Raw genomic sequence first — 24,499 nt, forward strand, 5'->3', positions numbered from 1 at the left:
CCAAGACTCTTGCCAGGTCGCGCAGAGAGCCAAGCCCCGCGCGGCAGTCAGGATCAAGGTCTAGAGTCTGCGTGTCGGTGCAGCGCAAAGGGCGCGGGGAGAGGGCGCTGCACCGCGTCGCTGCCATTTTCAGCCAGCGTCTGCCGCCAGCCGGGCTCGTCACCGCCGCCGCCCGACCCCTGTGCTCGGGTGCGCGCTCTCGCTTGCGTGCTTCCTGCCGCCGCCGCCGGGACCATGGCGACCTGCTTTCGGTTGCGGGGCTGCCTGACCCTGCACCTCCCCACTGCACCTGCGATCCGCGGCCTCCGCCCCCGCGCCGACTGCCTGGTGGCCACCACGCGGCCCTCGCCAGGCCCGGCCCCGATCCGCCGCTATGCCCGGGGCACAGAGGGCCTTTCCTCGGCACTGCTGCGCACCGACGGCTTCGTGGGTGGCCGCTGGCTCTCGGCCGCCTCCACCTTCCCGGTGTACGACCCGGCCAGCGGCGCCGAGCTGGGCTTGGTGGCCGACTGCGGGGTGTCCGAGGCCCGCGCCGCGGTGCGCGCCGCCTATGAGGCTTTCTGCACCTGGAAGGGGGTCTCGGCCAAGGTGAGTGCTCGCCGGGTCCGCTTTGCCTCCTAGTGAAACTAGCTGTCACCTCCCCCTCCCCACCTCTCCAGGATTCACCTTGGGTAAAGTCAGAGTGACATGACAAGAGATGATCAACACAGAAGTTTGGAGCGTCGGTCGGCTTTGTGCCAAGCACAGTGCCGAGAATTAAGGCACACGGCCCCGCCCTCCAGGGTCCAGTAGGGATGGCAGAACACAAACGTGTAATTACAAGCGAGCAGACTCTATGGTGAACCTGGAGAGAGGCCTGACTGGAGGTGGGGGGCCGGGGTGATGAGGGGGGCGGTGCCAAGGCAGGTGAGAGCACTTGCGACCCTTCTGAGCGCTTGCAGTACCTCTCGGAGCCGCTAGGAGACGATGCAGTGGTCTGCAAGGAGGCTACAGCAGTGGGTGCCCGGGTACAGTGGGTGCCCGGGCTCAAGTCACCAACCTGGCAGCAGAGAGCTGGGGAAAGAATCTGGCTCTGGGCAGGGGAAGGACCAATTCCTGCCCCATTCTCCAGGTTTGGGGCCTGAATAGAGAGATACTCTTAGCTGACAGAGTAGTGGAGAATTGAATGTTGTAAGGGGGAGGGAAGAGTCACAACTATTTAGAGATTTCCTTCCTCCATTTATTATATGACTGACATCTAGAGGCAGCCCAATAAAGTCATTTTCTACCGTAGCCCTTAAGTATCCTCCCTCCGAAGGAAGATACTCATCCAGCAACGAGGTGCACCCAAGTACCCAAGGGCGTCTTAACATGAGTTCATCCATCAGGTATTTTCTGAGCACCTGCTATGCCAGGCAGTGGGGGAGGTGCTGGGGAATCAGCAATCAAGAGAATTCTTGCCCACCCCACCACGGAGTTCACTTGGGGTTGGGGAGATTAACCTGTAAAGGAAACCTAGCTAAACAAATATGTTAGAAGTGATGGATGCTATGGGGCGGGGGGCAGGTAGAGAAGGCTAAGAGGATCGGAGGCCAGAGATAAAAGGCAAGATGCAAGGTTAAATAGTGAGGGCAGGTATATTCGTTTGCTTGGGCAGCCAGAACAAATTATCACAGATTAAGTGGCTTAAACAATAGCAATTTCTTGTCCCCAATTCTGGCAGCTAGAAGTCTGATGTCAAGGTGTGGGCAGAGTTGTTTTCCTCTGCAGTGCCCTCTCCTGGGCTTGTAGATGGCTGTCTTCCCCTGTCTAGACATGGTCCTCCCTCTGAATGTGTGCCTGTGTCCTCATCTCTTTGTCAGGGCACAGGTCGCGCTGGGTTAGGATCCACCCTAATGATCTCAGTTAACCTTAATAACTTCTTTCAATACCCTATCTCCAAATGCAGCCACATTCTCCAGTACTGGGGCTTATATGAATTTGGGGGTGGGTTGTGCAGTTCAGGCTATAACATCAGGCTAGGCCTCTTTGAGGACCTTTGATGCCAAGACCAAAGGAGGTGAGGGAATTCAGCGGGAGCCTACGTCCCGTGTCAGGAGCCTGCCTGATGAATTTGTAGAACAGCAACGAGGCTGGCGTGGGGCATGCAGCCATTCTAAGGACCAAGTGGGGTTGTACTTTGAGTGAGGTGGGGCTCCATGGGAGAGTTTAAGCAGAGACCCCCTCCTGTGCATTTTGCAAGGATGCTCTGGCCACAGTGCTGAGAACTGACTGAAGTTGGGCGGCCGAGGAGGCCGGGGCAGTGGTTCAGGTGGGAGACGACCGCCCATACAAGGCGGGTCGCAATGGAGGCAGCGAGGAGTGTTCTGATAAAGGATTTATTTTGGAGGCAGAAGCACCTGGATCCCTGACAGAGTACTCCAGGCAAGGTGTGAGAGAAAGATAGGGCTGAACAGTGACCCCAGGGCTTGTGGCTAGAAGCACAGGAAGCAACAGTAACCCTCCATCAAGATGCGGAGGGTGGGAGAGGAGCAGCATTGGGGCGAGAGATAGGAGCTCAGCTTTGGACACGTTGAGTCTGAGGGGTCAGACACCCAAGCAGGACATTAAGGAGGAGGTTGGCGACACAGTCTGGAGCAGAGAGGGAGCCGAGAGCTAGAGCTAGAACACACATGCACGCCCTACGGCTGTGGGAATGATGAGCTCAGAGGAAGGGAGGGCCTCAGGGCCGACTCTCGCCCCTCTGGCATCATTTTGGAGCCCCACCAGGCCCCACAGCGATGTGCAGGAATGTTATAGGTGCCCTCGAGCTCTGCCAGGTGCATCTGGGGTTCAGTGGGGGTTTGCAGCTGTGCAGCTGCTGTAGAGACTGTCACCGATACTGGCAGCCTCCCCTGGTGTTCAGATCACACCCCCTTCCTAATGGCTCGGCCCCTTGAGCAGTCATGTGACATCAGCATCTGTCTTACCAGAGCTTGGATTTTCTCAGGGACCCCTCCTTCCTGAAAGGACCTTGGAGCATCTTCCTAAGGATGCAGAGGCATTAGCTTTCCTGGGGAAGCTGGCCCACGCCTGCAGCTTGGAGCTGGGGCCCAAACCCAGCTTGCAGCTTGTGAGGCAGCCCTCTTCCCCCTAAGCCTTTGCTGCTCCCTCCCTCCAGTCCCCCCCCACCCCCAGCTATTTTCTGCTTCCTCCTCTAGGCCCATCCACGCACCACTGTTCCTGAGGCCTGGCTGCTATTACTTCTGCCATTGAGCTCGTCAGAGAGCCCAGCCTTCCATCACGCTCCCTCCTCTGAACCTGTAGCGTGGCCTAGTACCTTTGTCTCTGCCCCTTGACATCTTTGCATCTTCTCACTTTTTTTTTTTTTTTTTTTCCCTAGGCGTGCTATGACCTCCCTTTCCTACTTCGTGAACTCCTAGGGGAGTTCTGGGGAAGAAGGGAGATGATATTTACTGATTGTCTTATAAGCTGGTGCGTTTGATTCCTGCAGCTGCTGTAACAAATTACCCCAAACCTAGGGATTCAATACACCACAACAACATGACTTTATCCTTACGGTTCTGGGGGTCAGAGGTCCAAAATGGGCTCGCAGAGCTGCATTCCTTCAGGGTTCTTTGCCTTTTTCAGAGGTTGCCTGCAGTCCTTGGTCCATGACTTCACAGCATCCCGGCCTGCGCTTGTGCCATCACACCACCTTCTCTACCTCTGACCCGCCAGCATCCTTCTTATAGTCATCCTGGTGGTTCCATGGGGCCCACCTGGATAACACAGGCTTCTCTCCTCACCTTAATCACACCAGCCCAATCCTTTTTGCCTTGTAAAGTAAAATACTCACAGGTTGCAAGGATTAGGATGAGGCCCTCTTTGGGGTCATTATCCTGCCTTCCACAGCCGAGGACTGTTCTCGGTGCGTCACGTGTGTTTTGTTTAGTTCTTTCCACGGCCCTGTGAGAGATGCTTAAGCCATGTTACAGGTGGGGAGACTGGCTGACAGAGGCCCCAAGTTCATCATCTGTAACTTCTCTCTTGCTCAAGAGGAGGATGTGGAATTTGAGCCCCACGTGACTCTGTCCACCCTGAGCCTTGCAGCATCCCTGTCTGAGTCTTGCTCCCTCACTCAGCTCCTCACAGAGGCTGGAGTATCAGCTGGGGCTATAATAACAAAGTAACACCAACTTGGTGGTTTAAACAATAGTCATTTCTCGTCTCCTTTTTAGAGGTGGGAAGCCTGAAATCAAGGTGTTTGTAGGGTTGATTCTTTTCTTTCTTTTTTTTTTTAGGGCTGCACCTGTGGCATATGGACATTCTCAGGCTAGGGGTGGCATCAGAGCTGCAGCTGCTGGCCTACACCACAGCCACAGCAATGCAGGATCCGAGCCATGTCTGTGATCTAAACCACAGCTCACGGCAACGCCAGATCCTTAACCCACGGAGCAGAGCCAGGGATCAAACCCGTGTCCTTGTGGATACTAGTCGGGTTCATTACTGCTGCACCACAGTGGGAACTCCCAGGGTTGGTTCCTTCTGAGGGAAGGGTCTATTCGAGGCCTGTCTCCTGGGCTTGCAGAAGGATGACTTCTCTGTATCATCTTCCTTCTGTGCATGTTTGTTTCTTCTGTGTCCAAATTTCCCCTTTTTATAAGGACAGCAGTCATGTTGGATTGCAGCCCATCCTGAGAATCTCACCTTAATGGACTACCTCATTCCAGACGCCACCTCCAAATGAGAGCACATTTTGAGATGCTGGGGACTAGGCATCTTTCCAGACAGTGTTCTATTTCCCCAGTCGGCCTTTGCAACCTCTTACTGTTACATACGTTAGGCGGGCAGACACAGTGAACCCATAACACAGGCCATGCACACTGAGGGTGATTTCGTTCCCTCTGCTGGTTTCTAGGTTCACCAGGGACCTTGTGTTTTCTACCCACGTGCAGAATCTGCGTTTTCTTCTTACAGTTCTCACGCCCTTCCACGCTCTTCTCTCATTCTCTCTTGGACTCCGTAGGGTGCTGCATTCCTCGCAGGCCATTCGCTCATATTTAACATCTTTCTCTAAGCCAGGCCTCCTCAATTTCAGTCTTTCCTTTCCCATCTAGAATAAGCCACAGCCCACAGGCCCATAGTCCTCAGATGCTTAACCAGTACTGCACAGAGCGAGGGTCAGCAAAATGAAATTGCTACAGTCATACTGTTTTTAGAGCTGTCGATGCCTGTTCTCTGGGGTTTGAGATTTAGAAGGCTTCATCTCAACAACACCCTGGAGAGCTAAGATAAGGAAGCTTGTTAGCTTATCCAACATAGGGAAGGGAAAGGACCCAGAGAAAGTGGTTAGTGGTGTTTACACAGCCTCAGGCTCTCTGCTCGTGAGTGGAATGAGACAATAATTTAAATCTTAAACCGGCTGAATGGATGAGAATGACAAGCCAGGTTTGCTTGTTGCTGTGGGCAGCCTTTCAGGCAGATTCGCCTTCGCTTCAGATAGACCTGTTCAGATGAACGAGGCTGGAGCTGGGGACACATCTTTGGGGCACCTCTGTGTGGCCAGGTTGACCTGGATTCTCTGGGCCCTCTTTTGTTATGGTTTCATAGAAATGAATTCCTTTTTAAGAACATTTTTAAGAAACTATTTCTCCCATAATATTGTGAGTCTATTCTTTTGTGCTGTTATCTTTGGAAATTTTAAAAAATTGTGATAAAATGTACATAACATAAAATTTAACATTTTATCCATTTGCCCTCTTCTTAAGTGTGCAAAGCCCTTTCTTATGCCTCACACGCCCTACAACCTCCACCCCCGCCTGTGGGACAAATTCAACTTGCCAGTGAATCATTAAAATAAAGAACTGTGGAGTTGCCATCATGGCTCAGCGGGACTAGTATCCATGAGGACGTGGGTTCGATCCCTGGCCCTGCTCAGTGGGTTGGGGATCCGGGGAACCATGAGCTGTGGTGTAGGTCACAGACAGGGCTTGGATCCTGAGTTGCTGTGGCTGTGGTGTAGTCCGGCAGCTGTAGCTCTGATTCGACCCCTAGACTGGGAACCTCCATATGCTGCAGGTGCGGCCCTAAAAAGCAAAAAAAAAAGTCAATGTGTGTCTCCTCAAGATTGAGACCACACAGTGAGTATTTTAGGAAATTGAAGATTATTTAAGAGTCTCTTGTACACTTGGCATTTTACTGTTTCTTTTTTGTGTTTTAGTTTTTTTTTTTTTTTTTAGTTCTTAAAATTTTATTGAAGTAGAGTTGATTTAATGTTGTGATCGTTTCTGCTGTACAATCAAGTGATTCAGTTAACCACGTACACACATCCATTCTTTTTCAGATTTGGTTGCCATGTAGAATATCACAGAATATTGGATTAGAGTTCCATGTGCAATAAGTATTTTTTTTTAATTTCTTTTTTTCAGGAGAGGAGTTCTTTCCTTCGGAAATGGTATGATTTAATGATACAAAATAAGGATGACCTTGCCAAGATAATTACAGCTGAAAGTGTAAGTTCAGGGTCCCAATTTACTACCCGAAGAAACTGTCCAGGAGTTCTTAGGCTAAAGCTTGGGAAGCCTCTGACTTCAGGGCTGTTCTGTAGCTAAAGAAAAAAATGAATCAGGGAGTTCCCGTCGTGGCGCAGTGGTTAACGAATCCGACTAGGAACCATGAGGTTGCAGGTTCAATCCCTGGCCTTTCTCAGTGGGTTAAGGATCTGGCGTTGCTGTGAGCTGTAGTGTAGGTTGCAGACGCAGCTCGGATCCTGCGTTGCTATGGCTCTGGTGTAGGCCGGTGGCTATAGCTCCAATGAGACCCCTAGCCTGGGAACCTCCATATGCCACGGGAGCAGCCCAAGAAATGGCAAAAAGACCAAAAAAAAAAAAAAAAAAGAATCAGATATCAGCTAATTCCTGCCTAAAGATCAGATATCAGCGAATTCTTGTGTCCAGCACAGACTTTTTTCCAATTAAGTCAGGCACACATATTTGCCAAATCAAATTTTCTATGTTTTAATTTAGTCTTTAATAATATGCAAGATAGATTGTAAGTGGAATTATGTGAACACTGCTTTTTCACTATTCCAGGTATTTTTCCATGGGCCTGTTTTGGTTGATTTTTCATGTTGTTTTGGTACATTTTCAAAGATACCAGTTTTTTGGTTGTGCTAATAAATTATACCAGCCACAGCAGTTAGAAGATATTAGAAGGAAAAGAAAAATAGAAGCCAGCAGTTCCGGGTGCCGCCTCTGAATCCTAAACATATTGAGAATGCAAATGATGCTTGTGATTCAGAGCGGGCTGGCAGTCTCCCGTCCATCCCTGTTTGTGATGCTGCTTTCTAAGAGTCACACTGAGGACAGACTCAGTCTCAAGGACCCCAGAGTGAGGGGGGGGGGGTTGTAATCGGAGACTTTTCTACTCTGCTTGCAGTCTGGAGAATTTGGAAACACCGGATCCTGCTGTTGTTATTAGAAGGTACTGAGTGTGTCTTTTTCTGCTTTAATTTAGGGAAAACCACTGAAGGAGGCACAGGGAGAAATTCTCTATTCTGCCAACTTTCTGGAGTGGTTTTCAGAGGAAGCCCGCCGCGTTTATGGAGATGTTATCTACACCCCAGCCAAAGAAAGGCGGGCTCTGGTCCTCAAGCAGCCCGTTGGTGTAGCTGCAGTCATCACCCCAGTACGTAGCAGGATCAGCAAGATGCTGGGGAGAAGGCTGAGTGGGGCTCCAGCAGGTGTGGTCATCCTGTTAGCTTTGTCACTTGTCCTTGGCTTCCTGATGCCACTGCTGGAGGCAGAAGCGTGTTTCTTGATCCTCTGTGAAAATGGGAGGTGTGGTGGTGGCCGGTGGGTATATGTATTTTCTAATGCCTGCAGCAAGGGGGTGACTTGGCTTAAAGCCTTCTTGGCATTGCTTCATACATCTAAAGAGATCTTTTGGGGCGTTCTCAGGTGGCATAGTGGGATAGGGATCTGGCATTGTCACTGCTGTGGCTCAGGTTGCTACTGTGGTGCAGGTTGATCCCTGGCCCCAGAACTTCCACATGCAGTGGATGGGGCCAAAAAAAAAGATCTTCCAGTATTTATCATTTTTTTTAAAAAAAGGCCTAAGGGGGAAAAAAGAGACTTAGCAATAGACACAAGGCCAGGTTCTAGAAGTAAAATGCTAAGAAGTAAGATATCGCATCTGCCCTGATGGGGCTGCAGTGTCCTTGTGGGGCACTCAGCTTTCCCTTGCTGAGCGGTTTCTGGTCACTGGGTCTGGAGCTTCACCGGGTTCCTGAGAGCCTAGAGCAGCGGGCACAGAATTGCTGCTGCCCTGCAGATGGTCGGGGCTAGTCTTGCCTTGGGAATAGGGGCCAGCCCTCTCACTCACCTCCTGTGTCTTCTGATCCAGTGGAATTTCCCCAGTGCCATGATCACACGGAAGGTGGGGGCCGCCCTGGCAGCGGGCTGCACGGTGGTGGTGAAACCTGCGGAGGACACGCCCTTCTCCGCCCTGGCCTTGGCCCAGGTGAGTCTATCCCTGCTTCCAAGCGGAGCCGAGGAGTCCAAAAAGAGGATGTTTCTCTGGGACAGAAGGAAGCGCTTTCAAAGCCTCCTGCTTTGCCATACATTTCATGCTGGATGGTGTTGGGTTTTAATTCACTAGCCATTATTCTAAGTGGAATGTTGCTGTTTTTAGAAAAAACAATAGATGGGGGGTTTCTGACATCTCTAGGAAATGCGTTGTTTAGGCTACCCTAAAAATGACATCTAGCCGTCGTTTTTATTAAGTCATAGTAATATAACTAAAATGGGGGCATTTCTCATGCAGGGCACCTTTTTTTTTTTTTTTTTTTGGCTTTTGGCTTTTGGCTTTTGGCTTTTTCTAGGGCCATTCCCGTGGCATATGGAGGTTCCCAGGCTAGGGGTCCAATCGGAGCTGTAGCCACCGGCCTATGCCAGAGCCACAGCAACGCGGGATCTGAGCCGCGTCTGCAACCTACACCACAGCTCACGGCAACACCAGATCCTTAACCCACTGAGCAAGGGCAGGGGTCGAACCTGCAACCTCATGGTTCCTAGTCGGATTCGTTAACCACTGCGCCACAACGGGAACTCCCGCATGAATAGATTATTAACGTATTTGATGAGTTTCAGTGTATTATAGTTTTTATCCTTAATGAATGAAGCTCAGGTTGCCCCCATTTGGGGCCATTGGTGGTCTCTTCAAGTTGGCTCTTGTCTTTCAATATAGCTCTTAACAGTTTTTGAAACCTTCCTTGCTATCTGGCATAACAAGATATGTCAGGCTCATTATATAGCTTTCTTGCCTCAGACATTGGATTAACTATTTCTGCAGAAAGCCCTTATTTCTTCTGATAAGAAATGATATTTTAAGACTACATTGAGGCGTCAGGGATAGTCATTGCTACCGGTTGATCATTGTAGGCCTTTTAGTGGCAGGGCGAGGAAATATACACGTATGTGTACGCACGTACACTCACACAATAAGATACTGCTTACATTCAGGCAGAAACTTCCAACAACACATTCATATGAACATCACATTAGCACTAAAAATCTTATTTCAGTTCCAAATATATTCTGTCCCCAAAGTCAGCCTTGTTTTTGTTTTTTTTTTTGTTTTTTTCCATTGCTTTTTGGATTAAAACATCTATTTATTTCTCTTTTCTGTTTTTTCAGTTTGATCTTTTGCTGCTACATGTTTGCTGTTTCTCTTTATAGCTTGCAAACCAGGCTGGAATTCCTCCGGGTGTGTACAATGTTATTCCCTGCTCTCAAAAGAAGGCCATGGAAGTAGGGGAAGCACTGTGCACGGATCCTCTTGTGTCTAAAATCTCCTTTACAGGCTCCACAGCCACCGGAAAGGTATGTGACTTAGGTCTCAAAGAAAACAAATAACATTCTAATCTCTCTCTCTCTCTTTTTTTTTTTTTTTTTTTTGGTCTTTTTTAGGGCCTTACCCATGGCCCATGGAAGTTCCCAGGCTAGGGGTCGAATCAGAGATACAGCTGCTGGCCTACACCACAGCCACAGCAATGCCAGATCCAACCAGCGTCTGCGACCTATACACCTACACCGCAGCTCACAGCAACACCAGATCCTTAACCCACTGAGCGAGGCCAGGGATCGAACCTGCATCCTCATGGTTACTAGTTGGGTTTGTTACTACTGAGCCACAACAGGAACTCTCTTTTCTTTACAGAGTATCACAATACTATTTCATCTCAATCACCATTGTAGGAAGATTTCCAGCAGAGTGTTAAAAGCTCTGTCCCATAACATAATGTCTGCTCACCCTCTAGAGATACTTTGGATGGTGTTCCTTATTGTGATATGACCTTGGTTCCTATTTGACAAAACGGAAGGTTTAGGGGAAGACAAGGTTCCTGTTATTTGTTGCATGTGACATGGCTGAAAGTCGCCCATTGTATTCCCATAACTCTGCAATGCCTGTTTCTTTCCTAATCTAGAATTAAAAAATGAATGTCTCAGAATTGAACAAAAATTGTATTTGTTATAAAGGTACTTATAGAAACAGAAAGGTCTTGTTTGTTTGTTTCTAGGTTTTTTTCCCTTGAAAAGTTCTTTCCCTAAAACCTCACATGTGCCTCTGTGAGTGCATTTTTTGTTTATCCTTTTAAATGTTCAAAAGAGGAGCTCCTGTGTGGCTCAGTGGAAATGAATCTGACTAGCATCCAGGAGGATGCAGTTTCAATCCCTGGCCTCACTCAGTGGGTTAAGGATCCGGCGTTGCTGTGAGCTGTGGTGTAGGCCGGCAGCTACAGCTCAATTCGACCCCTAGCCTGGGAACTTCCATATGCCATGGTGCAGCCCTCCCCCACCCCTCACTAAAAAGATAAATGTTCAAAAGAGAAAAATGCAGAATAGAATAAAAACTCTTATTTATGGTGTTTGTCTCCAGACACTATACTTTTTTATGCTGGCATTGATACACATACATGTATATATACTCATGCCAGAAATGAACATAAACATATCAGATAAAAATAATGTAAATCTAATCTGAAAGTTTTGATGACACTGGTCCTTTTTCAACACCTTGAGAAGCAAGAGGGAATACAGCAATTTTAGTAACTCCCAACTATAACCATAAACACACTCAGGAAGCCTACTGTTCATTCATCTCAGAAGCAGGAGTTTTTAGATCCCTAAGCTGTTACCACCTTGATCAATGGATCTTACAGTGCAAACTTACTCTCAGAGGATTTCAAGGTATTTAGAGAAAAAGAGAGAGGCCTGGAAGGAAGGGTTGTAAACCTTTGCCCTTGAAACCAGTGAAATTCCCAATGCTAGGCAAGGCCAGCAGCTCATTGCTTCATCTCACTTTGCTAAGCAAACTGTCTTCAGCAGACAGATGCCCAGGACAATGCCCATCATATTCCTGCCAAGTCTAACAGTGCCTTTTAAATGATTTACACAGGACAGTGATTCATTTCCAGGGGCTTAAGGGGATGAATGCTAGGAATCAGTAATAAAGGAATAGCCCCTGCCTCCCAAGGGCCTCTTCTAAGCTAATCTTTGCAGAGAATCAGTGGCTGAGCTCCTGGTTTTCATGCATAGACTCTTGCCTCTAACCAAATCCCACACGGGCAGCCTGTTCTGGAGATCCTGTTCTGCCCTCTCCCCTTCCATTGGGACCGCCCATCCCAGGGCCTGCTGAGGGGACAGCAGCCACGTCTTAACAGCACACAACACTTTGTCTCGTCCCCCACAGAGGAATCAACCACGAGTGGTCATTTGACCTGAGGGAAACAGATTTATAGACTGGCCAGTGACCTAGGATGGGTGACCTGGCATAGAAAGGTGAGCTGGGCAGCCACGTTCCCTCTCTAGACTTTGGAAGCTGAGGTCCTAATAAGGTCAGCAGAGGGATTAGGACGTAGCAGGAGAGCATGCAGTGATGCAGGGGCCACGCAGTCCAGAGCCAGGTTCAAGCCCTCATCATGGGTGCTGAGTGAGAAGAAGATACACTCAGAAGACACAGCCTCTGTGCCCGAGGTTGGATGGAGACAAGCATCTCAAGATCAAGCAAAGTCAGGAAAATCAATGGCCTAGCAGAGAGCATTTTTTTTAAATTCAGAAGAAAAAAAGCTTTTTTTTTTTTTTTTTTTTTTTTTTTTTTTTTTTTTTTGCTTTTTATGGTGGAACCTGTAGCATATGGAAGTTCCCAGGCTGGGGGGTCAAATCAGAACCGCAGCTGCTGTTCTACCCCATAGCCACGGCAACTCGGGTTTCAAGCTGCATCTGAAACCTACACCACAGCTCAGAGCAAAGCTGGATCCTTAACCTACTTAGCAAGGCCAAGGATCAAACCTGTATCCTCATGGATACTAGTCGGATTCTTAACCTACTGAGTCATAATAGGAACTCCCAAAATAGCTATCTGGAGTCCAGTAAAGAAATAGGTTTACTCTTAAAACTTGTACTATTTTGTTGAATAGTAACATTTCATTGAGAAGACTTGTTACTAAGTTGTGGCTGGAATGTGAACATCTGGACATATAAGGAAGATTAAGCACCGAAGCAGGTTTCTAGCTGTTTTGAATTTTGACCAAGAACCTGATTGTAAAACCCCAAAACCTCAAAGTGTGCATGTCAGGGGCCATTCCTGGAGTGACCTTGAGCTTGTGGTCACTTGTCCATTTCACTTGAACCACCCCAAGTGGTTCTCTCTTTCCTGTAGCTGTGATTGGACAGAGCCATGCTGTCCTGTAATAAATGACCCTGGGCAGCTTTCCTAAGGCACAAGAATCTCTTATTGGTTATTTAAAGCCTAATAGTTACATGTATCAAAAAGCCTTCCAATTGTGCTTTGAGCCAGCAATTCTACTTCTACACATTTACAATGAGGGAGGAATTGCAATGTTGTTTTAATAGCAAGGAATTGAAAGCAACCTAAATTTCCAACAGATGGGGGCTAAATAAATAAATGAATGAAGAGCCATACAATGGAATACTAGGCAGGCATCTAAAGGAAGGTTCTAGAAACATGCTGACATGAGAGACTCTTCATGTTATAGTATTACATTAAAGGAGCAGGGTACAAAATGTTATCCATGTGTTAAGATGTTGCAGATATATGACTAATTGGGAAGATAAATGAGGCTTAAAACTGTGTAACTCTCAATCCCATTTTCTTTACAAAATAAAAAACATATACATGAACCTCTGTCTGTGTCCAGATTCTGGATGGATATACCTTAAAATTTTATCAGTGGTAAGCTACAGGTTGTGGGATTCTGGGTGATTTTATCATCTATCTCTGTAATATGACTTTAAATGTACTTATAATCTTTTGAGTAGGTCATACATTTACCTAGTTTAAAAATCAGGACAATGTAAACATGTTTACATTCAGAAGTCTCACCCTCACCCCTGTCCCTGACTCTACCCTACTTAGAGTTTCTTATTATTTTCCCAGTGTTTCTTACCAAATACAAGCAAATATGAATTTATATATATATATTCTTATTTTCTCCTTTTATTATGCAAACTATCATCCCATATAAACTGCTGTGCACCTGGCTTTTTCCACCAGTGGGTAATTTTTTGAAACAAAGGCTTACTGGTCGAGGGAGTTGATTTTGGTGCTCCCAGCATCCTCTCCTCTGCCCCCAGGTCCTGTTGCACCACGCAGCAAACTCTGTGAAAAGGGTGTCCATGGAGCTGGGCGGCCATGCCCCCTTCATCGTGTTCGACAGCGCCAATGTGGACCAGGCTGTGGCAGGGGCCATGGTCTCCAAATTTAGGAACTCTGGACAGGTGAGTTCCCGAGTGTTTTTCAAGGCCTGTTTGTTTTTGTGAAAAGGGAAAGATGGAAAGAATACATTTTATATCTGGGTTTTTACAGATAAAGATGGCTATTACAATGGACAAATAGGTGTGTTTTACAAAGATCCTACCACCTTCCTCACCTCCTGCGGGGACCCTTGGGGGTTCCTTCCCTTATTTTCTCAGCACGTGTTTAGTCCGTGCCCTCTCTTTGCCTGGGAATCCACTAGGCTCAGAGGGTCCGAAGAGAAATAAGGTATCGTTCTCAGCTTCAAGGAGTTTCCTTAGCAGATGCTGTTTAATCAAATTGTTTTCTCTTCTTCTATCTCCTCTTTGAATCTGGTTATTTTCAGAGTTTTTTTTACTCAGGGAGCTTTTCTCTACTAAACAGGTTTAATCATCTCCTCAGACACAAAACAGCCTGAACAGAGCTAGAGTCTGAGGCCCACAGTCTTGAGGAAAATGTTGAGGCGGTGCCGTGAAAAACTCAAAACCCTGCTGCCTGGGGCTCACTCTTCCCACGATGGCGGGTGGATGCTGGGCGCCCATTCCAGGGGCCCACGGGGGTCCAGCTTGTCCTTGGGAGAGTGATGGCTTGAGCTCACCCTTCCTAGGAAATCCTGGAAGGGATTAGATCTGAAAGGGACGGTCCAAGTTATCGGATACAAACCATGCATTTTACAGCTGAGGACATCAAACTCTAGAAAACTAATTGACTTGAAGTCATACATCCTTGGCTCCCAGTTTCAACTCTACGAAAGATAGGGGTTGGGGGTGGGGGGCGGACACTGCGAATCTAGGGCCCTGTCTCCCAATTTTTATCCAAGCTGTTCGCAGGGATCCTGACTTCTTATACAACATTCTTAAGTGCTTTGTCTTAGAGTATCATCACTAAGCGGTTTAAAATGCATTCCAGAAATTGAATAAAAACTCCTGAAATGTTGTCTGGCAGGGGGAAAGGTGAAATGTTGTATAATATGCTATATTAAATAGGTTTCATCTTTGTTTTGGATGGTAACTAATTTTACTCCTTTCATATAACCTACATAAGCTTGGTTGTTTCAGAAATAGGTTTGTTTCCTTTTAGAAATATAAAATGCCAAGGTGTGTAACCTTCAGAGTTACACTCATAAAGCTACAACTTTGGGGTATGTTGCTTTAAGTCAATAAAAATGCATAGGACATAAAATTATCTCCATACTTGTTCCTACTAGAAAAAATACACAATTAAGAAAAAGTCAAGAGAAAATGTATCAAGGATAACTGCATTTCCAGTAATGCCATTGTATTAAATAATTTTAAAATATTAGGTCTAATTAGAAAAAAATATGAAGCAAGGGGCTTTTCAATCATTTAGGCTAACATGGAAGAGTGGTCCATTTGCAAAATGTCAGATTCCACCAGACACTTGAAAGATTTAATAAGCTAGCGGATGTAAGTTAATCTTGGAATCACTTTCCTTCAGGTCTGCTCTATGCACTGCAGCATCACTGTTACAGGGAGTTACAGTTTCTTGCATTGGTTTTTTCCTTTCCCTGTTTGAGCCATTTGAAAAAACTGGGGTCAGGTGTGCATAGATATTTATCCTTGCTTACCTGTTTAACCATGGAGGTTTGTCTTTAGGGTCAAGCTCACTTGCAGAGGGACGTAGCAGGTGGGACACGGGATGAAACCCACCTAGGGAAGTGCGCTCACCTTCAGAGGTTGTGGCAGTCACACATTTATTGACTGGGTCAATAGCTTCTGACAAACTGCCTATAGGAGTCTGTTTCTTTCTGTCTAGACTTGTGTTTGCTCTAACCGTTTCTTGGTGCAAAGAGGTATCCATGATTCCTTTGTGAAAAAATTTGCCGAGGCAATTAAGACAAACCTGTGTGTGGGTAATGGATTTGAAGAGAGAACTACTCAAGGCCCGTTAATTAATGAGAAAGCAGTAGAAAAGGTAAGTTTGTTTCATTATCTATTCACTGTCATGGTTTTAATATCAAATGCTTAACAAGCAGAAACACTTTTGGTAAAGTGCCCAGCAAGGTGGTTTTGGAAACCATGGAGAAGTCGGAAAAACAAGTGAATTTCTGCCGATTTGTATGAATTAAATGGTATCATCTGATTATAAACTTTTCCAGCTCTATCTTTTCACTGAATCCCCATGAGATCTGTCACTTTCGATTTTCTACTGCCCTCCCTAAATTTTCTCTCCCCTGCTGCCTCAGGAATTAAAATCTTAAAATACAAAGTTCTTTTAATTTTTGGAACACCTAAAAGGAAAGGAAACAAGGCTTGTTTTTGAGTTCATTTATGTTTCAGCTGAAATGCTGGCTGGCATTAAAAACAAAATGCCTTTCGAGAGAAATCCTTGATGAAACCATCCTGGCAGGAGATGTAGAGTGGCAGAAATCATGTCTAGGATTTAGAGATGGCAAGAAAAGGAAACTCCTTAAGGAATGATTTGTTCAAATAATGTCACAATCTAGATGACGAGCTAGCTAGGTTGGAAGGAAGTATCGCGGTTTTTTAGAGCTCTGATAAGTTTCTGGTTATTGCCTTGGGGATTCTCTCTCTCTGGATAAGACCATACATTAAACTTTACACAACTTGCATTTTTTTTTTTTTTCTTTTTAGGGCCACAACCTTGGCATATGGAGGTTCCTAGGCTAGGGGTTGAATCGGAGCTACAGCTGCCGGCCTATACCACAGTCATAGCAGCACAGGATCTGAGCCGCGTCTGCGACCTACACCACAGCTCATGGCAACGCCAGATCCTTAACCCACTAAGCAAGGCAGGGATCAAACCCGAAACCGTTCCTAGTCGGGTATGTTTCCACTGCACCATGGTGGGAACTCCCCACTTGGATTTTTGAGATGACTTTGGACCATGGGAACTCTTTCGGCTGTGGTTCAAGACCCAGAGCTGTGGTTCTTAACCCATGCAGTCAGTGCCTTTAACAACTACGGATGCCTGGCTCCTCCTCAAGGAGATTAGGGGTGAATTTGTCTGGGGTAGGCCTTGGTAATTTCTTTTTTTTTTTTAACGCCCCAGTTATTGCTAGTTTGCAAACTGGAAAACCATTGTTACTGTTATTCTTGCCAAAGTGATTATACAGATGCTGTTCCCTAGAGGGCGCTGTTTCCTAGGACCTTTTTTTTTTTTTTTTTTTTTGGAGAGTTTAGTTGAAAACAGTTGGTTATGTTGGCTTTAGGGTACTGGGGGAAAAGTGCGTATCACATTTAATATGACAAGGAAAGGACAGAGTATATTCTAATTGGGTTTAAATAGAATGGGACCTGGTTAAGCATATTAAACACGGGTATTTTTAGAGCTATAAATCATAGAAAGTAAGCTGTGCTAGCTTAATGGGGATTTGTTGCAGACAGTGAACTATGAGAATGTTATGGGGTGGGGAGTGTGTGTGAAGATTTTAAAAGGGTGAATCTTGATGGCAGAATGTGCCCAAGCCTATATTTCTCTCTCCTGAAATCCTATAGAATATTCCACTGAGAATGGGAAGTGGAGGAAGATACCTCTGGACCATGGATTGTGATGAACTGAGAGGCGGGAGGGATTAACAGAAAAGTCAAAGCAGGAGTTCCCCGTCGTGGCTCAGCGGTTAACGAACCTGACTGGCAACCATAAGGATGCAGGTTTGATCCCTGGCCTCACTCAGTGGGTTTAGGATCCGGTGCTGCCATGAGCTCTGGTGTAGGTTGAAGACATGGCTCGGATCCAGCATTGCTGGCTGTGGTGTAGGCCAGCGGCCACAGCTCCAATTGGACCCCTAGCCTGGGAACCTCCATATGCCACTGTGTCTAAAAAGACAAAAAAAAAAAAAAAAAAAAAAAAAAAGACACACACACACACACAAAATCAAAACAGATGAGGCATGCACAGAGGAAGCCTGCAGAGGAAATGGGTGTGATTTTAGCTTTTCAAGAAATGGCTGAGGTAGAGGGTAGAAATGGGAGGAGGGGAGAAATAGCACTAAGTGCTTATACTTTTGTACAGCTTTCTGGGTCATTCCCACACCACTCCCCCACCTCCAACCACCAATACCTAGAAGATAGCAGAGGCATTGCTCTGGGCAGAAAAATACCTCCGAAGAAATAGAGCAGTCAGCCTAGGGGCCTACAGCTTCAAGAGTGAGGGTAGGCATACGGGAACAGGGCTCCCCTGCCTGTGCCCTTTGGTGAGGGACCCACCCCTAAAGGGAAGCCTGCCAAGTGAGGATAAACCCAAGCTTGTCATTGTCCTGCTCATTCGAGGAAGAGACTAGAAGCAGCAAAGGTCACCATGTCAACCATTGGAATTAAACAACTCCATCTTTCATTAGAAAGATGAATGACCAAGAATCATGACAGCCTTAGAGGAAAACCCTGAGCACATAAGAGGAAGAACAGACACAACACCTGACCCTCAAGGAAGCAGATAACTCTGGGAACAGAGTGGAGTTTTCTAGGAATCTAATAGTGTCTTCCAAGAGGTTTTTTGTTGGTTTGGGGGTGTTTTGTGGCCGTCCCTGCAGCATGTTCTGGGTCAGGGATCAAACCCACACCACAGCAGTGACCTGGGCCACAATGGTGACAATGCTGAGTCCTTAACTGCTAGGCTGCCAGGGAATTCCCCTCCAAGAGTTTCGAGAAGATAGTTTCTCTATAAAACAGAAGCAGTTGCTATACAAATGAAGCAATGAGAACAATGTGCAAGAGTCTTTAGAAATTAAAGACATGGTGGTCAAAATCTTTTTAAAAATCAGTAATGAAGATGGAAGACACAATTAAGGAGAGCTGTTAAAATTTAAAGCAAAAGACAGGTGGAAAATATGGCAGAAATGCAAAAAGAAATCAGAATTAATCTCAGGTGAGAGATGTATCCATTTTAGTAACAGGAGCGCTAGAAAGGAAAACTTGAGAGGGAAGAAATAGGATTATCAAATAAATACTAGAGGAAAATCTCTCAGAGCTAGGGGGAAATAATTTAATTCTTCAGATTGAAGGACTTCACCAATTGCCAAGTAGAATGAATAAAAAGAAAAACCTAGATATGTTTTGCTGAAATTTTAGAATATCAGGAACATACAAGAAGATTCGAGAAGCTTCCAGAGGTGGGGAAAGCTAGCCACAAAAGAGTAAGAACTTTTTTTTTTTTTTTTGGCCATGCCCTTGGCATGCAGAAGTTCCTGAGCCAGGGATCAAACCAGTGCCACAGTTGTAACCACAGCAGTGACACCACGAGATCCTTAACTCACTGAACCACAGGAGAACTCCAATGAGAACTATTTTTGAATCAGACTTTTTTTATGAACCACAGCAGAAATGGAAAAGTGTACTCAACATTCTGAAGGAAAAATATTTTGGCTCCAAATTCCATCATCAAGCATTGCAAGATAAAACACCAGATATGCAGTGTCAGAACTCAGAAATCAAACCAGTTTCAGTGCACCCTTTGGAAACAACTGCTTGAGAGAATGTATTAGAACAAAATGAAAGTGGAATCCAGGGAAGAGAATAGCATGGGACCCAAGAGCCTGGAATTAATCAAGAAAGGCGATAAGAGCAAATCGCAGGAAGACAGGAGCCTCAGGCCTGGAAAGATATAAGTGTATATTAAACTGTTCCACCAACAGTAAGGCCTAACGTGGAAAAATCACAGCACGGAAAGGAGGCAGCATTGTACACATCACGTGCCCTTTTGCCTCTGTTTGGTTGTTTCTACCTACAAGGAACCAGCATATGTTGTTTTTAACCTATTTTAACTTTTCTTTGTCTTTTTAGGGCTGTACCCACTGCATATGGAAGTTCCCAGGCTAGGGGTCAAATCAGAGCTGTAGCTGCCGGCCTACGCCACAGCCACAGCAATGCACGATCCAAGCTGAGTCTGTGATGTACACCACAGTTCATGGTAATGCTGGATCCTTAAGCCACTGAGTGAGGCCAGGGATCGAACCTGCATCCTCATGGACACTAATCAGGTTCGTTACTGCTAAGCCACAGTGGGAACGCCCTAACTTATTTTAAAAAGAAAGAAACCCACTTCCAGTTTCTGCAGCTTGAACATCCCGAGAGACGGTAGCATTCCCAGAGAATCCTCAACCACCTTTCCCAAGGGCTCTTCCTTTTCTCTCCACACAGGTAGAGAAGCATGTGATTGATGCCATTTCCAAAGGGGCCACCGTTGTGACAGGGGGGAAGCGACATCAAGTTGGAAAAAATTTCTTCGAGCCCACCCTGCTCAGCAACGTCACCCAGGAAATGCTCTGCTCTCGGGAAGAGACTTTTGGGCCACTGGCACCAGTTATCAAGTAAGATCATCTACCCAGTAGGAAGATGGGAGAAAGAATAAAAAGAAAAAGGAAACTTGGAAAGAAATCCAGCTCATGTATTGTTTGAGGCCTGGGTGGGAGAGGGGTGGGCTAGAGAAGCAGAAAGTGAGGTGGTGTCATTGGAAAAGCCAAGTTCAATGTATGCCTTTTTTTTTTTTTTTTTTTTTTTTCTGTTTTTAGGGCTTCATCTATGGCATATGGAAGTTCCTTGGCTAGGGGATCAAATCAGAGATGCAATTGCTAGCCTGTGCCATAGCCATAGCAACACAAGATCCGAGCCACATCTGCAACCTACATCACAGCTCACAGCAACACTGGATCCTTCATGCACTGAGCGAGGCCAGGGATCAAACCCACAGCCTCATGGATACTAGATGGGTTCGTTTCCACTGAGCCACAGCAGGCAATCCCAATGTATGATTTTTAAAAATTTGTTCTTAATATTTAGACCACAACATTGACCAGTTGTTCATTTTGCTTTCTTACTTCCTGCTGAACTCATTTTTCTTCTTAATGGAGTACATCCTTAAAGAGTTCTTTCAAGGGCATCTGTGGGAAATGAACGCCATGTTTTTATGTGACCTTTATCTCACATTCACAATAATAATTTACTTGATAAAATTCTAGCTTCAGTGCTTTGAAGACATCATTCCTTGGTCTGCTTATTTCCAGGGTTGTTACTGCGAAAGCTGATGTCTGGTTCTTGCTCCAGTGAAGGGGACCTATTTTTCCTCTTTGGAGACTTTTAAAATTTCTCACAGCCTTTGATATTCTTAATTTTTACTGTGGTAGCTTGGGTATGGCACGCTGTGAGCTTTTTCCGTCTTGAGATCCTGTCTTTAATATTGAAACTATCTGTTTAGTCCTGAGAAATTATTGGTCATTATTTCTCCAAATATTTCTCTCTCCTCCATTGCTAATGAAATGTGTAGGTTAACTTGACATTGGGGAAATGGACCACTGGAGAACTTTCATCTTGTTTTAATTAAAAAAATTAACTACATGACTTTGACATTTTCCAGAAGGTTGCAGTGGTTAGGAATGTAGGCTTTGGTGTTGGGATGTAGATTCAGGCTTTGCTGCTTTGTGCATGGGTCCTTTTGGATCAGGTAACTTCTCTGAGCCTCAGGGTCCTTGATGGGAAAAGGAATAAAAACTGTAGCCTGCCTCACAGGACAGTTGTTAAGGTTGAAATGACAAAATGTACACAAAGCGATTGGGACACTGGCTGATACCATTACGGTTGCTGTGCAAAGCGTTAGGTCAGAGAGGGAGACACAGTTACCATTGGGGGACTCTAGTCTCATGACATCTCTTCTTCTGGGACACAGGGTGGTGGGAGCACAGCTCTGATTTTAGCACAGATACCCAAAAGGTGAAAATCCTCAGTGATGTCACAACTGATAGTGTCACGACCATTTTCGAGGAACCGGTGGGCAGTGAGGACATGGGTGGTCTCCAGCAGATAGAGCGGCTTACTCGCTACAGGCAGAGAGACAGGCCCTGGGAGACACAGCCGGTGAACCTCAGAACAGGTGACTCTCTTGGGGTCACTGTCTTGAACTTCCCTCCCCCAGAGCTCTCTCCTTCTCTCCCATCTTCCTCTTGCACTGACTGGGCTCCAGTAGCTCTGCCCAGTGCCTTCAGAAAGGCAGCTACCTGCTACTGCTGCTGGATCCCTGAACTGAGCACTGGGATGTGTTGAACATTTTGCCCTCAATTATGACTCTGGGGCAACAGAAAAGCGTCTCTGAAATCTTATTCCAGAAATAAAATAATGAAGCTGGAAGAGACTGTATAAGGCTTCTGTACCATCAGTCTTTCATTTCTGAGGGGCATAGACCCCCAGCCCCATCAGAGCATAAGTGGCGAGGCCAACATTAGAACCCTGGGGCCCCAGCAGCCTCCAGGTGTTTTCTTGCTATGACGTGACGCTATGGCTGTTTCTAAAGTTGTTGTTATAATCGGGACATGGTCTTAGCAGGTAGGAAGAACAGTAATTCTTTTCTTCTTTTACTTTTTTTTTTTTTTTTTTTTTTTTTTTTTTGCTTTTTAGGGCCGTACCTGCAGCATATGGAGGTTTCCAGGAGCTGCAGCCGCCAGCCTATGCCACAACCACAGCAACTCAGGATCTGAGCCATATCTGTGACCTACACCACAGCTCACGGCAATACCAGACCAAACCTGGATCCTCATGGATACTAGTTGGGTTTGTTACCGCTGAACCACAATGGGAATGATTCTTTTCGTAAGGCGTTTTATTTAACATTCTGAATATGCCTTGGCTCCCTGCCTGTCTCCTGTTCTCCTAGAAGAGATGAGCCAGTGTTGATCCGAGCTTGCGCGCCTTGAACTTGGCGGGATAGCAGTGAGTGATGGTGTCTTCCCCTACGCTCTTTAATTTACCCCTTGCCGTTATTTGGGAAACAAATCAGGAGAAAAGACAGCTGGTTTTCCTTCTCTCCTCTTTGGGATTTTGCTGATGACCCTTCTTGATTTTGGCAGGTTCGATACAGAGGAAGAGGCAGTGGCGATCGCTAATGCAGCCAATGTGGGGTTGGCAGGTAGGCGTTCCTCCTTGCTCAGGGGCAGTTATAATCACTTCTTCAGCTGATGCCAGGGGTTGCGTTTTATTTGTCACCCTGGCTTTGGCCTTGTCCCCAGGATTCAGGTATGGAGCTTGCTGGTTGGAGCTGGAGGTGTGGGGTAGTCACGGTGGTGGGAGAAGAAGCAGAGCTGATTGTTCTGGGTGAAGAATCCCATGCATCCTATAAGTCCCAGGTTCTCAGAGGCTCGATGCCTGGAAAATCCTAGTGCTTTTCCTCCCATTTTGCTTGGCTCCTAGAAGCCTGGACAAAAGAGATAATGCTAGACTTCATTGAGAGCTCGGGGCAATGAAAGAAGCAGAGGCAGCATATACAGAAGGACCCTCACAGAGTGACTGCCATTCTTGCAGTTTGGAAATGGTCACAGCGGCCACAGTATGGACCCTGATAAAATTATTGTGCATAAATGCACTCAACAAATCTGTAGTTAGCATCCATAGTGAATAAAGCACTGATGAAGATACAAAGACGTAAAGATAGACTTGTGACTCTATAGGAACTTCCCCTCTGGGTGTAAGAGAACTATTGATCACAAGAGAGACAGGCAGCTGTGGAGACCCTTACCCCACACAGCCTAAAGCTGGCGGAAGATGTAGGCACAAGTGCCTCTGTTGCATTTTCTGAATGGGCTGATGGTGGAAGAAGCCACGCCCCGAACCAGGTCATCAGTGATGGGCAGGATTCTGATTAGGCAGAGGTCAGGGGAGAGAGATTCTGAGTAGAGGGGGGACCAAGGGAGTTAAATGAATAAGATGAGACAAGGAGAACTGGGTGGATGAGTTTGGAGAAGGTTGTTGGTAATGGGAGTGATGGAGGCTAAAGCTGGAAATGTTGATTGAAACCACATTAGGCACCAGGAATTTAACCTTATTTAAATTAACAAGGAATCACTGGAAGGTTTGGGTAATACTGTCACATGGATAATCTAACAGAGGTGTGCAGGATGGACTGAACAGGAGGCAGCAGGAGCTGGGTTCATTATTCTTACAGTCCCGATAAAAGATGGTGAGAATGCTTTTGAGATTGGAAACTGAAGCCGAAAGATGCTTTCCAAAGTTTCTGTGATGAAGACATGCACAGGACCAACCGGGGGCTCCATACGGAAGCAGAGAGGCTTCCAGACTGGGGTGACTGGGCAGATGGTCATCAATGGCATCCCCAGCTGTGGACATGATGCCTCTCATGATGCTTATGCATTTATGTCCTTTATCCCCACAACAGGTTATTTTTACTCTCAAGACCTAGCCCAGATCTGGAGGGTAGCAGAGCAACTGGAAGTTGGCATGGTTGGCGTTAACGAAGGATTGATCTCCTCCGTGGAGTGCCCTTTTGGTGGGGTGAAGCAGTCTGGCCTCGGAAGAGAGGGCTCCAAGTATGGCATTGATGAGTATCTGGAACTCAAGTACGTGTGCTTTGGAGGCTTGTAGGAATTCTTTCACAAATAAAAAAGGAAGCTTACCTACATATATGGGGACATGCCATCCATCATTTTAAATAAACTCATAAGGCATCTGAATTAGGAATTTTTAAAAGCGTATCCAGTCCTCATAATCGTAAGCAGATGCGAATCCTACTCCTCCCCTTACCTGACTAGGGAACAATATATGCCTGTGGCCACAGACTGCCTGAGAACCAGCATTGGGTTTATAGAATGAAGGTCAGGACCCCACCATGGCTGGATTCCTACCTGGGCAATGACACAGCCAGCGCCCTCATGGCTCGGCAGCAAGAGAACTGCAGGGGAGACCCCTGAATGTGACTGAAGGGCCTGTTAGGGGTGGCCCAGCCCCCTGGCAACCTGCCAGCT

At 46.3% G+C, this 24,499-nt stretch overlaps 2 protein-coding genes across 2 annotated transcripts in view; one reads left to right on the forward strand and one right to left on the reverse strand.

Annotated features, from left to right (window-relative positions):
- Positions 1–4,249, reverse strand: part of GPLD1 (glycosylphosphatidylinositol specific phospholipase D1) — a 66,222-nt gene extending 61,973 nt beyond the window's left edge. Inside the window, exon 1 of the mRNA XM_013977471.2 lies at positions 3,539–4,249. The gene's annotated coding sequence lies outside the window, so the exon portion shown is untranslated. The remainder of the gene's footprint in view (positions 1–3,538) is intronic.
- Positions 128–24,158, forward strand: ALDH5A1 (aldehyde dehydrogenase 5 family member A1). The gene is given in 10 exon segments (NM_001244467.1): positions 128–588; positions 6,390–6,473; positions 7,477–7,647; positions 8,365–8,481; positions 9,699–9,842; positions 13,617–13,760; positions 15,553–15,711; positions 19,896–20,065; positions 22,592–22,650; positions 23,914–24,158. Coding segments are annotated over 10 exon segments (1,608 nt in total). The 5' UTR covers positions 128–234; the 3' UTR covers positions 24,120–24,158.

The sequence above is a fragment of the Sus scrofa genome, chromosome 7, assembly GCF_000003025.6.
Source record: "Sus scrofa isolate TJ Tabasco breed Duroc chromosome 7, Sscrofa11.1, whole genome shotgun sequence".
Lineage (NCBI taxonomy): Eukaryota > Metazoa > Chordata > Mammalia > Artiodactyla > Suidae > Sus > Sus scrofa.